The 18360-nt window shown below is 34.1% G+C and overlaps 1 protein-coding gene across 1 annotated transcript in view; it reads right to left on the bottom strand.

The window, feature by feature from the left end:
• The window catches only part of LOC114336058 (myrosinase 1), an 86622-nt gene extending 71752 nt beyond the window's left edge, over positions 1–14870 (bottom strand). Inside the window, exon 1 of the mRNA XM_050646832.1 lies at positions 14568–14870. Coding sequence (XP_050502789.1) covers positions 14568–14605 — 38 coding nt within the window. The 5' untranslated portion in view covers positions 14606–14870. The remainder of the gene's footprint in view (positions 1–14567) is intronic.
• Between the last annotated feature and the right edge of the window lie 3490 nt (positions 14871–18360).

The raw sequence follows: 18360 nt of genomic DNA, 5'->3' as shown, positions 1-18360 counted from the left end.
TATTCGTCTTCTTAGGCTTGATGCTGTACATTGTACATGCCTATAATAGGTAGATATAGGTCCATGCTAGTTGGAATATGCGTAAGGATCATTCACCTCCACTTCTTATGATTATATTGACATCAGGATTGTCGCACTTGTTTCTTCTGAATGTTTCTTACAAACGATTCCACATAATAGACCGAATTTACTTAATATAAAATTGGAACATTCTTTCATTCATTCGAAGTTCGTCTTTGACCCCAAATTCAGAAAATATTTTTTTTTTTTGTAAAATATAGGGAATTTTTTTTATTACAAAATATGACGGTATCTAGAATGATATTAAAGTAAAATAAAAAAATAATGAGTTTATAATTGACTATTTCACTAGACTGTTTTTAACTGATAAAACAGCATCGTTTTCTACTGACAAAACTCCTTAGCGACGTGATTTCTCAGCGACAAAATTATGACAGATCCGTCACGAAAGTGTATGATAATAACAAATAAATAAAGACTATATTTCGTTGATATGTTGCATTAATTGTCTCGTGAAATAGTCTTGTCGAATATCATTCGAGAGAAAATTATTTACCGGCAAAATTTTCTCCTGGTTTCATTTAAGTTCGTTGCCTTTTGGTAATTTTCGCTCATGAGATTTTGACAAAATCACTCGACTGACGTCTCGTGATTTAAGTCAAAATTTAATTCGCGAAAATTGCCAGGCATCAAACTTTCATACCAGTCGAAAATATTGCCGGCAAAATTTTCTCTCTTGTGATATTATATACGAAAATATTTCTGAATTTGTTAAATAAAAACATACATTGCGGTCAACATTTACCCCCCCTTGGTCATCCGAAGGATAGAGTACCAGGCCTCGCTACCGTATGTTATTATTGACCATAATATATAATAAGTATGTAGCATTTTAAACCTCGAAAAAATAGACCCCAAGGAGTTTTGCGCTGACAGATGCAGTCATTAAATCTATTTAAATATTTCCAGCCATTGCTACTCAGATCTTTACTTCTTCGTTGCAGTCTTACTTACTGTTTAAGGTAGCTCCAGAATATTTAAATTTCTCAACTGTGTATAAATAAATGGGCTATTTGTTTTCAACTGTGCTTGTATATGGATTGTCGGCTGACTGTCATTAATTTGTTTTTGTGATAATGTTGAGACCGTACTCTTCTCCCCACTGTAGTAATATTATTAATTCTCTCCTGTAACTCTTATAAATATGTTTTATAAGTACTATGCTAATTCCTTTTTATTATGCCTTCTTCATTATTCCCTACAAAAAAACCTTTTCGACATATTATACGTTAAATATGGTAGTCGTAAATTCTTCTGTATAGTCCAAGAGCTGGGGGCGGATTTTGCTTTTGATAAGTAATATGGAAAAACTATACGGGGGTATGTTGAATTAGTTGTGTACATGACTTTCCCCTACAGGCGGAAACCAGAGTGGGAGACGAGGGTAGTTATAAGGGGTCAAAATCGTGGTTTTTATATTTTTTTGTGACGCTCACGATCGAGTTAATGCATCAAAATTTGGGAATAAGTAGGTCATGACGTACCTAAGCAAAATATCCAGGAGTGGACAGCTGCGTATGAGACAAAGGGGTGGCGAGCAGGGGTGAATATAAAAATTGTAATTTATTCCCAAATTATTTGATCACGAACGTCACAAAAGACCCTTATAATTGTTATATTCACCCCTACCCACTACCCCTTGTCCCCCAAGCAGCATTCCGTCGTTTGAGATTTTGCTTAGTTACGTCATAATCAACTTATTCCCAAATTTTAGTGCACTATCTCGATCATGAGTTACCAAAAAAAAATTCCCAAAAAAAATTCTTATAATTGTTATATATTCACCCCTGCCCACTACCCCTTTGTCCCCAAGCTGCGTTCCGCCCCTGGAGATTTTGCTTAGTTACGTCACGATCTACTTATTCCCAAATATTGTTTCACTATTCGATCACGAGCGTCACAAAAAAATAATAAAAACCGCGACTTTGACCCCTTATAACTACCCTCATGCCCTATTCTACTTTCCGCCCTTTAGTTAAATCATGACCTAATTATTCCCAAATTTTGGTACATATTCCCAAATCATGAGCGTCACAAAAAAATAATAGAAACCGCGACTTTGACTCCTTATAACTACCCTCGTCCCACACTCTGGTTTCCGCCTATGGAGATTTTGCTTAGTTACATCATGATCTACGTATTCCCAAATTTTGGTGTACTCGAACACAAACGTCACAAAAAATCCCTTATAATTTTTATATTCACCCCTGCTTGCCACCTTTTTGTCCCCCACGCAGCTTTCCGCCCCTCCAGATTTTGCTTAGTTACGTCATGATCTACTTATTCCCAAATTTTGGTTTACTATCTCGATCATGAGCGTTACAAAAGAAAATAATTGAAACCGCGACTTTGACCCCTTACAACAACTACCCTCGTCCCCCACTCTGTACACAACTGATTCAACATATCCCCATATAGTTTTTTCATATTACTTATCACGAACAAAATCCGCTTCTATCTCTCCGACTAATATGTTTACATTTGGACTATCCTCAATATATATCTTTTCCATTGAGACAAATCTTTCCCAACGCCTTTATTAACACATGTCTTATATTTTTAAAAGCCTTTTGGTAAAAGACAAAGCAAGTAAAGACATCGCTTTTCCGGTCAGAGCATTTCTGTACCAATAACTGTGTATACAAAATATTATAATATTTTGAGAATACAAAAAGTTCCTCTCGTATTCTCAAATCATCTTCAAACCAAATTGAGTGTTTCCCGTTTTCTCTTCACATTTGTTGTAAATTCTCTTGGAAATTACTTTTAAGAACGCTTTGCATACGTGGCTTATTATTAAGCTGTTACAATGTTAAAGATCGAAAAAGACATGAATAAATTAGAGTATTAGAGATATGACATACTATTCGACAATATGATAAAAAGTAATAGACTAGGAGCCGGTATAGGTGAAATTTGCTAATCATTTAGACACGATAGGACCCTTTAACCTAAATATGGTAGACCTAAAAGAAAACGTATGAACACTGTGCCGTCACTTTTTAGTGGCAGATGCGTCGACAATGGCGCATAAAACTTTCCACTTATGGACGGGATAAATCAATTAAAAGGTAGGTAACCTCCCTCACTCCCCGAATTCATTTTTTTTTCATGTTTTTCTAGTGTGATTAAAAAATAAGACTCACCGTAATTTTAACCCACCACCCCCTTCCCCCACCATCAAAAGCTTCATGCAGACGCATTATACCTTTGCTCTGATTGGGTGTGCAAATGACTTGACAATAATTGTTCAATATGGAGGTTATGGATAAGCAAATGTTGTATAGGTATATTAGTTTTTATTGTTGTGAGGATACAGACAAAAGCAAGTTTATAATTGTTACTTACTTACTTTACTCCTCTTGATTCCATTTGGAACATAGGGCCTCTACAGTCCCCCTCCATTCATCTCTGTTTCTGGCCAGGGCTTTCACTTCTTTGCATGTTAACCCATTGTTTTCTAGCTCTCTGGTAATATTTCTTTTCCAGGATGTCATTGGTCTGCCTTGTTTCCTTTTTCCAGTTGGTTGGTAATCCAGGGCTTGTTTGGTTATATCATCTTCATTTTTCCTTAATGTTTGTCCAATAAACTTCCATTTGCGTCTATTTATCGTTTTGGCTATCGGCTCTTGATTAGTTTTTCTCCAAAGTTCCTTGTTACTTATCCGATTTGGCCAATATATTTGCAATATTCGTCTAAGGCATCTATTTACAAATGTTTGAACCTTTTGTATAATATTTTTCTCTATTTTCCAAGTTTCTGCTGCATATAGCAAAATAGAAGTTTATAATTGTAGTAATTTTTAAATAGTTTTTAAAAGCAAAAGGTACGTACTTAATTGTAAATGTTTCAGAAATGTAATAAAAAATTACATAGGTACTTACCTATCTGGAAAATGTATGTACCTATCTAGTAGGTAATGCTTTGATTTACATAATTTGATTACCAACAAAATTTCTACCACTCTTTATCTAATATACGTATTGTTTTCTTACTCTATGTTTTGTTGTATTTTAATATTTTAATTCCCTTTGTAAACACACACACATAAAAATCAAATTAATTTGATTAAATTTAGAACTGTCAAACAGTAAAACGTTCAGTTAGCCTATCTTCCCACATGACAAGTACGTGTAAGTGGTTAAGTCGGGTGACGGGTGTGTGTAAGTAGATTTCAAATCTAAGCACGCGGGTTCGAATCCTAATGCAAGTTTTTATTTTTTAATTTTTTTATACATTTTATGATTGTGAATATATTTGTCATATAATTTTTTTCAGAAAATGCGTATTTAGTTAAAACTTTTGCCATTAATTATTGTTCAGATATCATTTCTTTGTGGCATTTTTCAATGTGTTTGTGTGTGTTTTATTCTTTTATTTTTTTAATTAATGGTATTGTTTTAATAAAAATGTTTGGAAAGTAGTAAGTATTAAAGTTAGTTTAATATTTAAATAAAATTAAAATAAACTGCTTAAAGTACATATATTAATTTCGTTGGAATCATATAATAAAAGTATAACTTCTTACGTGCGTACAAAGTACACACACATTCTTTTTTTTTGTGGGATGCAATCAATTTTTACAACGTATGCTGCACCAATTTAATATAACCGCTAGAAAATTTAACATGTTAATTTACCCAAAAAAGTCTAAATGCATGGTTATAACAGCTAATCTAAGAAGGTGTAAATTAGAGCTGGAGGGTCAAATAATAGAACAAGTGACGGAGTTTAAATATCTAGGCATCACAGCTACGGAAAGCTCGAAACGGAAGTGGAAGATCAGGTGAATAAAGCAAACAGAGCCACAGGTTGCCTGAATGACACAATATGGAGAAATGAAAATTTCCGAAAATAAATGAAAGGCAGAATTTACAAAACAGTCATCAGACCAATAATAACGTACGCGGCAGAAACACGACCTGATACAGAGAGAAGAAAAATAATGCTAAAAACAGCAGATATGAAAACATTTCGAAAAGTCGATGGTAAGACAGAGATGCAAGGTGGACAACAATAATAACTGGGTGAAAAACAGAAGAGTAGAATGGAATGACCACATAAGCCGAATGGAGACACAGTGAAAAACAGACAGTGTCATTTCTACACAAAAAGGAAGAAGAAGATAAAGCCGCAATCAATTTTAAAATTTTAACAAATTCATAGGCATATCTGAAGCTTGAGGCGCAGGTGGAGTGTACATAATTTCAATCTTTTTTTTATTTTTTTTTTTGGAAAAAGCGTATAACTTTCTATTAAAGATAACTGGAGGTCAAATATTTCTTTTATATTTTATGTATTTTACAGGACTAATATTTATTCTTTGTGTATTTTGTGATCAAACTTTATGTTTTTAATTCTTTTCATATTTTTCCGTAAGGTTCAGTACGTTCAAAAATCCAAAAAAAACTGTTTTTTGGGGATCTTTAACGTGTTTCTCCCATTTTTAAATAGACTCAGTTACTTTAATTTACATTTCGTTTGTCCGGAATAAAAATTACGTAACTGCGAAAAGCCAAATTTCTCAGGATAGCAAAAAACGTTTTTTTAAATATTAACCCTCCGTTAGTCGCTAGGATAAACGGAGCATCAAGAGTCGCTACGGTGTCAGAGACCGACAATTTAAAAAAAATAGTTATTTCTATAAAATTCGTACAAATATTTTATATTGTGTATAGGAATGACTGAAAAATATTTTTGAAAATGTTTTATTGAAAAACAACAGATATAAAATGAAAAACCGCTTTCATTTTCACTTCCCTCATCGTCAAAATAATTTTCATCGTCGCTAGGAACCATTTCCCATAATTCCATTCCAACGTTTTTGTTCGGCTTCAAAGGACATCTATAAATAAGACTTGACCAAAACTTACCGATAAAATGCAATAATAAGATGCTAAATCTTTACCTGAACTGCAAGTTATGGCAATAAAGTAATAACCACACCGCTAGTCGCTACGGAGTCTTGCACCGAAAATTACTATAAAACTCGCACAACTGTACCCAAGTAGGTAAGAATGTACACTAACACTAGGTTAGTTGATAGGAAGAGGTACAGAAAGTGGCGATAGAAAAAAACAGTTATTTTGTAAATCCCGAATGAATAATTCTGTCGTCGGTGTGCGACACCGATAGCGACTAACGGAGGGTTAAAAAAAGGGATTAAAATCAGGGGTGATCTTTTATGAGCATCGGTATGGCGTTTATTGTTACAATAGTGGCTTTTATTTTTATCCCTTATGGTTCGAATTTCATTATCTTAATTTAGTTCCCCCATTTCAACCCTTTTTACAGTTGCGTCATTCTTCATCTAAACATTTTTAAATGATTAAAACAATGATTAAATAAAGATTAACCGTCCAGAACATCGGTTATGGCGTTTATTCTTACAATTATGGCTTTAAGTTTCATCCCCATTGATTCGAATTTCATTATCTCAATTTAATCCCCCCCCATTTTCAACCCTATCTACAGTTGCGTCATTCTTGATCTGAAAATTTTTTTGTACAAAAAACTATTTTTAAATATTTATTACGCCGTTTATTCTTACAGCGATGGCTCTTATCTTCATCCCTATTGGTCCTAATTTTATTATATTAATTTAGTCCCCCCATTTTCAACCCTATTGACAGTTGCGTCATTCTTCATCTGAAACAAGGTCTATGTAAAATTGTGCATATTTTAATAACGTCGCAACTACACTGTACTGGCTCAGCACATAGTTACAGTTCTGTCGCTTTTATATCATCTGTATACAGTATTTTAGGTTAATTACGCAATAAACAGGAATTGACAAAATTTGCAGTTACGTCATTCTTATTCCAGACCGGCGATACAACCTATAAAAAACACATTGATCTGATCTATTTCTATGATCTATTTTGAAATCTATAAACTAGGAAAAATCCCCAAAACCCCAAAAAACTGTACACAAAACAAAAAAAAAAATAGACCTTTAGCCACCTCCAAAAAAAAAGTTATACGCTTTTTTCCAAAAATAAAATAAAAAAAATTTTGAGGTTATGTACTCAACATACGGATCTATAAAAAATGGACATGTTTTGTAAAAGCCTTAACTATGCCTATGAATTTTTTGAAATTTTAAAATTGATTGCATTCCACCTAAAAAAAAATAAAAACGAAAAATGAAGTTTTTGATGGCGGGGTAAGGGAGAAGGAGGTGGTGGGTTAAAATAACGCTGACTCTTATTTTTTAATCACATAATAGCCCAGTCGGGATACCATTTGACCTTGCATTAGGAGCTGCCCCAAATTTCATTTTTCTAATCTTTAGGGGAGGTCAAAATAGTAGTATAAATTTAAAATCTCGACTGAATTTGACCGTTGCGTTAGCTTGATTTTAAACGAGAACCGTTTTTGCTCAATATCTCCGCCATTTTCAACTCTTTGACAAAAAATGTACAAACTGAAATTGTTGAAAATGCGATTTTATATAATTTCGTTTATTGGAATTTTTTTCGTGCGGTCCATATTTTCCGAGTTATGGGGAAAAACAGTGACAGTTAAAGCATAATTATTGATTTATTGAATTAACTCGTTTATTATGACTTTTACAACAAATTGTAACCTATACAAAAACGAAGAGAATTAAATTTTGTACAATTTTGATTTCTTTCATTTTTTTGATAAAATCAATATTTAAGGTAGTACATATCAGGTAAAGACGCGAGCGTAAGACCCGATTGATTTTAAAGCAATTGTTTTTGTTCAATATCTTCCCCATTTTCAACTTTTCGACAAAAAGTGTAAGGACTGAAATTGTTGCAATTACGCTTTACTACAATTTTTCGAGAGAACCAGTGGCGGGACTAAGAGGGGGAATGGGAAAATTCACCCCAACGGGTTCCAAAATTTAAAAAAAATTGTTGAAATATTAAAATATGTTAGCTGACATGAAACTTAATTATCGACAGATAAATTCAACCAATAAAGCCGGTTAGTTAATAAAATTAAGTGAACTTAATGCATATAAGTTATTATTTATGTCTTTTATGTACTTAGTTTGGTTGGTGTTTCATTGGATGTTTCAAAAATTGTATAAAGTATAATTCTCTTTAAACTAAAAAGGGGTAGTTCCCTGGATTGGCTGTATACCTTATAGTTAAACAAACTGGAACATGAAGTAAAAACCACTTCTATCTAAAAGGTAGATTTACTAAAAATTTTAGAATCCCAATGGATTCAATAAAATGAGTTCATCAGAACGTTTTCAAACTTATCGGTCCATCATCAGTGAATTTGAATACTTGCAAAATAGCCCCAGAACCAAACAATGGTTGTGATTATAAATAAATCTACATTATGTTGAAATAAATTTAAAATGGCTAAACGCCGATGTTCAGGGATTAAACCTCTGGGAACATGGTGAAACTCTACCCGAGGACCTAATCAACCATCTTCGGTCAACGATGACTACTCGTTGACCGAAGTACTACTTAGTAGTCATCGTTGACCGAAGATGGTTGATTAGGTCCTCGGGTAGAGTTTCACCATGTTCCCAGAGGTTTAATCCCTGAACATCGGCGTTTAGCCATTTTAAATTTATTTCAACATAATGTAGATTTATTTATAATCACAACCATTGTTTGGTTCTGGGGCTATTTTGCAAGTATTCAAATTCACTGATAATGGACCGATAGGTTTGAAAACGTTCTGATGAACTCATTTTATTGAATCCATTGGGATTCTAAAATTTTTAGTAAATATACCTTTTACATAGAAGTGGTTTTTACTTCATGTTCCAGTTTGTATAATTCTCTTTATTTTTTTTATGTACAATTAACTTGTAACGTTAATAATAAATGAGACAATTCAATAATTATGCTTCTCCTCCGCTTCCACTATTTTCCTTCTTAACTCGGAGAATGTTGATCACATAAAAAAATTGTGGAAAAAAATTGTAGGAAATTGCGTTTCCAACAATTTTAGTTCCTACCGTTTTTGTCGAAAAGTTAAAAATGGCGGAGATATTAAGCAAAAACGGTTTCCTTTAAAATCAATATGGCGGCTAATGCAACCGCGGAATTCAGTCGTGATTTTCAATTTACCCTACTATTGATCTCTCCTAAAGGATAGAATTATAAAATTTAAGGCAACTCGGAAAAAAGATTCAATTCAGTAATTATGCTCCCCCACCACTTTTTACTATTTTCCCACTTAACTCGGAAAATATCAACCGCATGAAAAAAATTGTTAAAAAGAAATTGTAGGAAATCATATTTGGAACAATTTAAGTTGAAAATGGCGTAGATATTGAACAAAAACAATTGCTACAAAATCAATCAGGTCTTACGCTCTCGCCATTATCGCATACATACTACCTTAAATATTAACTTTAGCAAAAAAATGAAAGAAACTAAAATTGTGTAGAATTCAATTATTTCTGTTTTTGTATAGGGACATTTTTGTCGTAAAACTAACAATAAACGAGATAATTCAATAATTATGCTATATTTTTATATAACTGTCAATATTTTTCGCTATAACTCGGAAAATATCGATGGCACGAAAAAATTGTAAAAATAGAAATGATAGAAAATTACATTTTCAACAATTTTAGTTGTTATACTTTTTGTCGAAAAGTTGAAAATGGCGGAGATATTGAGCAAAAACTGTTCTCGGGTTAAATCAAGATGGCGGCTAACGCAATGGCGGATTCAGTCGAGATTTTAAATTTACACTACTATTGACCCCCCCCCTAAAGATTAAAAAAATAAAATTTGGGGCAGCTCCTAATGCAAGGTTAGGTCTGCTGTTCGTCTAACCCGACTGGACTATAAAGACCTTAAAAAAATTAAAAAAAAAATGGAAAATTCTGGGAGTGAGGGATGGTACCTTATAATTTATTTATCCCGTCCATAAGTGGAAACTTTGATGCGCCACTGTCGACGCATGTGCCACTAAAAAGTAACGGCACATTGTTAATACGTTTTCTTTTAAATTCCACTATCTTATATCTTATCGTGTCTAAAATGTTTAGCAAATTTCACCTATACCGGCCTCGTAGTCTATAAAAAATAAGCAGATACTATTTTGTCATGAAAACAAGAAACGAAGAGAAAGAAACATGAAGACAGGTGATATGAAGCGACGATATTAAGCAACATGCTGGAACCAGATCGATAACCACAACACCCTATAGAGGCCAATGAGGTGACATATGGATACCTTTGTAGAGAATATTGAATACAATAATTCCCGATGAAGGTCTGAAAAAAAAATGAGAGGTAAATCAGGTAGTACTGTCGTGCAAATAAAAAATAAAAATGGTGAAATACTTACCCAACCACAAGATATAGTTAACAGATGGAGTGAATATTTCAAAGAGTTACTGGAAGCAGATGAAACAGATGATGAAGAAGAACAAGAAGAAGAGATCATATATAGGACGGCGAGAAGCGAGAGTAATGAAATAACATTGGAAGAATTAACCGAAGCCATCGCAAAAATGAAAAATGGTAAAACGGAAGGAATAGATAATATCAAGGCAGAATGGTTGAAATAATATGGGAGAATCTGCATTACACTACTTACACAAATTACTGATAGCAATTTGGAAACAGAAACGCATTCCAGAAGATTGGGCAACAGCAGTAATGGCTCCTTTATTTAAGAAAGGAGATAAAAAGGAATGTTCAAATTATCGCGGTATTTCCATGCTAAGTGTCCTGGCTAAGGTTTATGAACGAATACTGGAGATGAGACTGAGAAAGAAAGTGGAACATCAACTACAGGATGCACAAAGTGGTTTCCGACCGGGGCACAGTGTCCAAGATCATATCTTTACTATAAGACAAACAGAAAAATTTCTTAATTTTGACAAAGATATATACATGTGTTTCATAGACATGGAAAAAGCCTTTGACAGGGTACCCAGACATCACATTTGGAAAGCACTTGAACAGTTCGATGTTGGAGTAGAACTAATTGATGCAGTAAAATCTATGTACTGGAAGAGTTGGAACATTGTCCGAGCATTAAACTGTGAATCAAACAAATTTGCTACTACACAAGGAGTAAGACAAGGTGGAGTTTTGAGCCCACTGCTATTCATTATATATATGAATGAAGTAATAGAAAAATGCAGTAGAGAGTCCCGAAAATTAGATTTAGGTTACCATCGATTAAAAAGTATAACTATAAGTGAATGTGTATTTGCCGATGACATTGCATTAATAGCAAGTTCAGAGAAATCTTTGCAAAACAACCTAAAGGACATCGCACACATTTTATGGAAAATATAATGTCACTCAAATTCAATAAAATTTATACGAATAGATTCGTTTTAAATTAACGGTCAAATCTTATCATTGCGCCAACTCCATATTTTCAATAATAAGAGCAGAAATTGATATAAATAAATCTGAAAACAAATGGATACGTACATAAGTTAGAGAGAGAAAAAATATTTTATAATACCCAAATTGTCGGTACTCCATAAATCAGCGGATTAGTTTCACTAATCCGCTTAGGCCCAGCGGGGTTTAAGCTCTTTTGAATAGCACCCAGAGCAATAGTGATTGTAACTGACAGTTTTACTGACTCCAAAAATGTGATTTCGATAAACTTTAATTGCAATTTGCGCCGTAATTAATCATAATTAAGAGTTGGCGCAATGATAAGATTTGACCGTTAATTTAAAACGAATCTATTCGTATAAATTTTATTGAATTTGAGTGACATTATATTTTCCATAAGATGTGTGCGATGTCCTTTATGGACGAGAGAACTTGCAGACAAAGGAGACTAACAGAGAATTGCTAAAACATCACGACTATATCACTCCCTGAATTCAGGTTTCATTAGCAAAAGAGAAATTAGCAAGAAGACAAAAGTGTCAGTATATAAGACAATATACCTCCCTATTTTGTTATATGGAAGTGAAACATGGACACTAACTGAATGGGAGAAGAGCAAGATACAATCTTCTGAAATGAAGTATTTAAGAAGAGTAGAATGAGTTACGGTAATGGACAAAGTAAAAAATGAAACGATAAGAAACAACCTAGATGTTGAGAGTGCCAACAAAGCAATAGAAAAATCGTAACTAAGATGGTTCGGCCATTTAAATAGGTTAGATCCACATAGGCAAGTCAAGGTAGTTTGGGAAGCAAAGGGAATTGGTACAAGGTGAAGAGGAAGACCGTGTCAACAATGGAACGATGCTGTGGGAAAATCATTAAAAAGCAGAAACCTCACATGGGAGGAAGCCAAGAGAAAGATATCCAACAGAAAACTTTGGAGACAGATGATTAGGCAGTAAAAGCAGATTTCTCGACACCTCACGGTAGAAGAGAACCGGATTATATATAGTAATTCCCGACAGATAGAAATAAAAGCAAGATTGTAGAAAGCACTACAAAATATAATACAATAAAACAAAAACAGATGAAGTTAGAGCAGATCAGTGGCGTCCGATAGATCAGAGGGCCCTGGTTCCAGTTGGGATGCGGGGCCACCAGCCCAATAAAAACATATATTGTATATTAAAAGTTTTTAATAAACATTAAATATAAATCATCATACTATCATAAAATATAAATATCATATATTCATAAAAACTCAAGCTAATTTATAGTCCATTTACTGAAGGGTTTTGCTGTAAATTTTAAAGAACCGCTCGCTAGGATTAGGATGAAATTTGGCACACATAGCTAACATGTCCAACAAAAAAAAATGCACCTCTTGTGCCGATGTGTGCTTTTGCCCAAGGGGTGAGTTTCACCCCATTTCGGGGTAGAAATACATACGTTCTAGATAAGTCCGGAATTGGATAAACTGACTCATTCTAAGCAACTTTAGATCTATAGAGTTTTTTCACTAAGTCAATACTTTTCGAGTCATTTGTGAGTGAATATGTTCTTTTTTCAACAAAACAAAGAACACGTTTTGTTACGGTGTTTTGCAAATAATTCAAAAATTAACTATTTTATCGAAAAAATATTCTTAGTAAAAATATAGCTTATAAAAAGTGAAAAAAAAAATGGTATATATAAGAAGTCGGTAGATCCAGGAGAAGCAGAGTTGTATTGTAATGAAAAGTAGGGAAAATTTTTCGGGAAAAATTCATCTCAACTTTCTTAAAATTTTTAAAAAAGCTTTATTTTTGTTTTTTTTAGTTTCTAGCATCAATACGTAACGCTCAAAATAAAGTTGGTCCTTTTTTGTGGTAAAATAATCGTAAAGATCACCCCTAATTAGCATCCGAAATGAAATTAATCGTTACCGCTTCACAAGTTACTTGACCTATGTATTGTTTATATGATCTGTAAGTTCTATCGGTTTAAAGTGCTCAATTATGAAAAAAAATTGGTTTTAAATTAATCTTTTTTTTTTCATTTTGAGAATTTTTTTATTTAAATAACTTAAAAATTCCTTAGTCTCAGCATCCGTATGGCTTGCAAATTGTAGAAGCCTCGGAGGTGTAACCAGAGAAGGTTCCCATTGTTTTCATTCTGGTGGGATATGTTATATGCCATTAGAGTGAAAACTTAGTCTTTTGCTAGCAGTTGCCGCTAGGGCATCTATGCCATTTCGTTCGTTGCAATTCGGGACTGCACGCTGGGGTTTGTTTTGGTTGGATCAGGGAGAGCAGCATATGTGCCTCCTGATGAGAGACTAATAAGTTTCGAAACCGGTAGAGGTGCTTGCAGCACTCTCTGATTGGACTGGAATATGGTTCGGCTGTATTTTCGTTTTGCAACGAAATTGAAAATGGTTATTCATTTTTAACTTAAAAATTATTGGCAATACCAAAGGTTTTACTATTGTAAATATTTTGGACTTTTTGTTTTTCTGAAGACAAAAATTGGTTGCATAGTGATTGTGGATAGTGGTTGCATAGATTAGTGACTGGTTTAAGCACATTAATCTACAGCCTTTTCAAAAATAAGCACTTTAAACCAACGAATATTGCATATCTTTATTGGATATTACATCTAGGATTATTTTTATTACCCACCGTATAAAACTTTCGTTGATCAGTTTCCAAATTCCTGCAATTTTGTAGTTTCACCTACAACTTATTCATGGATCATACTAATATAAAAAAAATACAAGTGTTCGAGTTAGCACGTATAGGCAGGCACCAGCGGTTAGTCTTTGAACAAGTGTTGAAACAAGGGCCTCAGTAAGCAGGTAAAACGAGTAAGCAACCTTACAAAAGCGTTCCCTGTGATTCTTAATATTTTTTTTCACATTTTTTGATGAATAGGTATTCTTCGTTTTAAAATCCTCATCAAATTAGAAACAAAAGAAGCAAAAAGCGCGTTAGAGCCCTGGTTCCGCGAAACCCGCAGACCCATGCTCAGTACGCCACTGTAGCAGATTATTCTCTATTTAATCAATATTCACGAAAATAAATGACTAAAAGCCGCAAAAATTAAGAGTTTTTTGTTTACAACTGAAAATGAATATAATAATAAAAGTAACAATATTATGTCTGTTTTAGAAGGAAACTAGTTACCTTAAACCAAGCAGGAGCGAAATCAAAATCACCTTCATCTCGAAAAATATTCTACACTTTTAACCGCTGCACAAAAAGTTTTTATAAACACTTAAATTAATTTATCTGGATAACAAAAATTTAAATTCAGTAAGTTGGCCTCCATTTAAAAGTAGATTTATTATAGTTTATTGATTATAAAATGTAATTTTTTAAGATTAATTTACCCGTGAGCAAATAATAGATAAGCATCTACTTTGAGATACTTCGAGGAAAAATTATTTTTGTGTTTTATTTAGAGTGCATTGTATAATGCTCTGGTGTGTGCCGACTTTAATCTTTCAAATGAAACAACAGTACATTTATTAATCTTTATCGATCGATCTATATCAAAAAACAATATTTTTGGAATGGAATTTATATCCATTTTAATAAGAAATTGCTTCTGCTCGTCTTTTTTCTCGGGATACTTTAAATTATTAAATTTTTTACGGATTTTTCGTAAGATTTCTTTACTTGTATTTTTGGCTATCAACCTGGAACTAACCGTTCTTAACCTGGAACCTGGAACCTGGAACTAACGCTGATACCGAACATCTGGTAAAATGTTCTATAACATAGAGCCAAATAACATATTAATCTCCATATACCCCGTGTGGGATGCGGGCCACTAAGTAGAATACACCCACAGGATCTCCTCCTTGTCGTAAGAAGCGACTGCAGGAGCAACTGACCGTTGTCCTTACTTAAAATTCCATCTCGTCCTTTACCTACCTATTTACCTAAAACCTATCTCAACCACACCCCGAGTGTTGGATGAGTCCTTTTGACCGTGTTTGAGTGGATGGGGTCCATTTTGCGCGGGGGGTGTGTGGCATATACATGTCGCGCACCCTACACACAAACTGCGTAACTTGCGCCTCTCCCCATTCACACTTCACACACTTCTAAATTCCTCAAACTTTTACCGGAAGGTCGATAAACGTTCCTGACGGAGGGCAGCAGCGACCGTCAGTACCAAGTTAAGGCGTATAGGAAATTATCCTGAACCGGCTTATCATTGGATTTTCACAAGCGGAGCTGTACCAGCAGAAAGGTTGTGATACTGCGATGCAATAGGGCAGGGGAAACCATTGCATAATCATTCCCAAGAAAGTTATGCGTGATGTCGTCGAATGAAATGCCTCGGATGTTGTCACGCAGCCCGGTTGACGACCGGCGCTACTTTGAGTCCGGGTCAAGTAGTGCAAAGTTGGCCACCGGCCACGCAAATGTTAATGACCAGGCATCGTGTGTAAATTCAGCTACTGGTCTGCAAAAAGAAAAACTGAAACTCAGACAGATATTGAAGGTCGGTACATGGAACGTACAAGGGCTAAAGACGATCACAGGTAAGCTAGCAATTATTGAAAACGAGCTAGCAAGATACAATATAGAAATCTCTGGACTAGCTGAAACTAATTGGTTAGGAGAGGGCCATTTCAGAACACATAATGGCAATTATATTTACTTCTCTGGTGCTGAGACCCAGAGAACTATACAGGTGTTGCCATTCTGATCTCACCAAGATTACAAAGGGCTGTCGTCGAATTTAAAGCTGTGAGCGAGAGGATAGTTCTCCTTAAACTGGAAGGCGCTTAAAAAAAATAAAAGGAAATATGGCGCTTTATAAGAGGTCAAAGAATGGAGGTAAAGGAACTAATAGAACCAAAACACATAGAAAAGGATACATGGATTGACTATCTAAAAAAGCTTTATGCAGAGGAAGAACAAATAATGCTAGAACCGGAAACACCAGAAATTACCACAGATGAAGATGTTAATATAAGTGCACAGGAAGTACGAGAAACACTCGAAAAGCTGAAGAACAGAAAAGCTGCAGGTAAGGATGGAATACCAAACGAACTACTGAAATATTGTGGAGCAGCAATGACAGAACAATTAACAACATTAATTAACAAAATCATAAAACACGGTAAAATACCGGAAGAATGGAGAACGAGCGAACTAATCCTACTATTCAAAAAAGGAGATAAAAAGCAGCCAGAGAACTACAGAGGTATCAACTTGTTAAATACTACCCTAAAACTTACAACTAAAATCTTACAAGACGTAATGAATCAGAGGATAAGTTTAGCCGATGAACAACAGAGTTTTCGTACTGGAAGATCGTGTACAGATGCAATATTCGTCATAAAGCAAATTACTGAGAAATCACTAGAGTATAATAGACCAGCATTTCTATGTCTGATTGACTTAAAGAAAGCATTTGACAGAGTAAGACTCAGGGATGTAATCCACCTTCTGTATAATAGAGAAATCCCTCTAGATATCATAAAAACTATTGAGAACATCTACCAAAATAACAAGATGGAAGTCAGAATAGATGGACAACTTACCGAACCTGTAGATATAGGCAGCGGAATAAGACAGGGAGACTCATTGAGCCCTCTGCTTTTCAATTTAATCATGGATGAAATCATCAAAAACGTCAACAAAGGAAGAGGATATAGAATGGGAAACAAAGAAGTAAAGATACTCTGCTACGCAGACGACGCAATATTGATAGCCCAAGATGAAGATAGTCTGCAAAGATTAGTCCACAGATTTAACATAAGAGCAAAAGAATTCAATATGACAATTGAAGCTATTAATGCAAGAAGGTGTTAACCAGCAAATTTCATAATGTGAGATAATTAAGATCAAAGTTTATTGACTAGAACTTTTTTGCTAATAATTCAATTCGCATTTTACAAAAACAAGTGTTAAATAAATGAACCCACAATTTTTTGAGGATACACATAGTCCTATAAATCAATAAGACTAACAGAGTTTTTATACAAATTACGAAAAAAATGTAAGTTAACACTTTTTTGTACAAACATATTTTTACATTTGAGAATCAAATAACACATAAAAAGGAGTTCAAAAAAGTTTATTGTTAAAAAAAACTACAAAATTTGTGTAACTTATAGTTAATAAAAAACAGTTAATTATCGTCTTCTTTTCTGAGGCCATGGTAAAAAGCCCGGAAGTTTTCTGGAATGTATGGCATTTGCTGTTGAATATTTTCATATTTTTTAGATGCTATTGGCCTACTTTTATCCACTGGCAATAATATTTCACCTGTACTTGAAGTTGACTGGCGTGTTGCAGTTCCTTTACTTTTTATAATGGAAAATTCTTTCCAATTTTCATCATCATTTAGAGAATATCTGTATTTTGTTTTACCAAATTCCGTAATTTTTATCCACTTTACATCTTTAAATGATATTTTTTCACCATTGTCAACTTTTTTTTTATTTATTAGTTGCAATTTATTAGGTAATTGCTTAACATCCACAAACTTGTCTTCCATTCTAATAATATGAAAAGGAGTTTTCTTCCTGGACTGTACCATGGTGTTTACGTACTCATCCACTGTGTAAATATTCTGATGCTTTCTTACTTCTTTTTCGACAGCCGCAAAATCCCGGTCGGAATCCATAAATGTATGGCCCACTTCAGGGAATTTATGTTCTATGGTATTAAAAACACCTTGTTTTATCAAGTAATGCCAAAAACATATAATAAACCAGTTTTTGTTTTGACCACCTGCTGAGTCACTCCAGGCTACAAGATGTTTTTGCTGTGGTTTCAGAGTGGTTAAGAATGCTAGCAGGCAACTTCCAACTTCCTCAGGTCCACGACCTCCCTTGTCTTCTGTCCAAAGATGAAAATACCCCCTGCCATTTGGCTGGTTTTTGTTAATAACGTGCACGCCTAAGTTATAGAGCCATACCTGTCTTAAATAAAAAGCAATGCTAGTGGAAAT

The sequence above is a fragment of the Diabrotica virgifera genome, chromosome 1, assembly GCF_917563875.1.
Source record: "Diabrotica virgifera virgifera chromosome 1, PGI_DIABVI_V3a".
Lineage (NCBI taxonomy): Eukaryota > Metazoa > Arthropoda > Insecta > Coleoptera > Chrysomelidae > Diabrotica > Diabrotica virgifera.
Note: the sequence above shows the minus strand (reverse complement) of the source record. Positions and strands in the feature narration are given on the sequence as shown.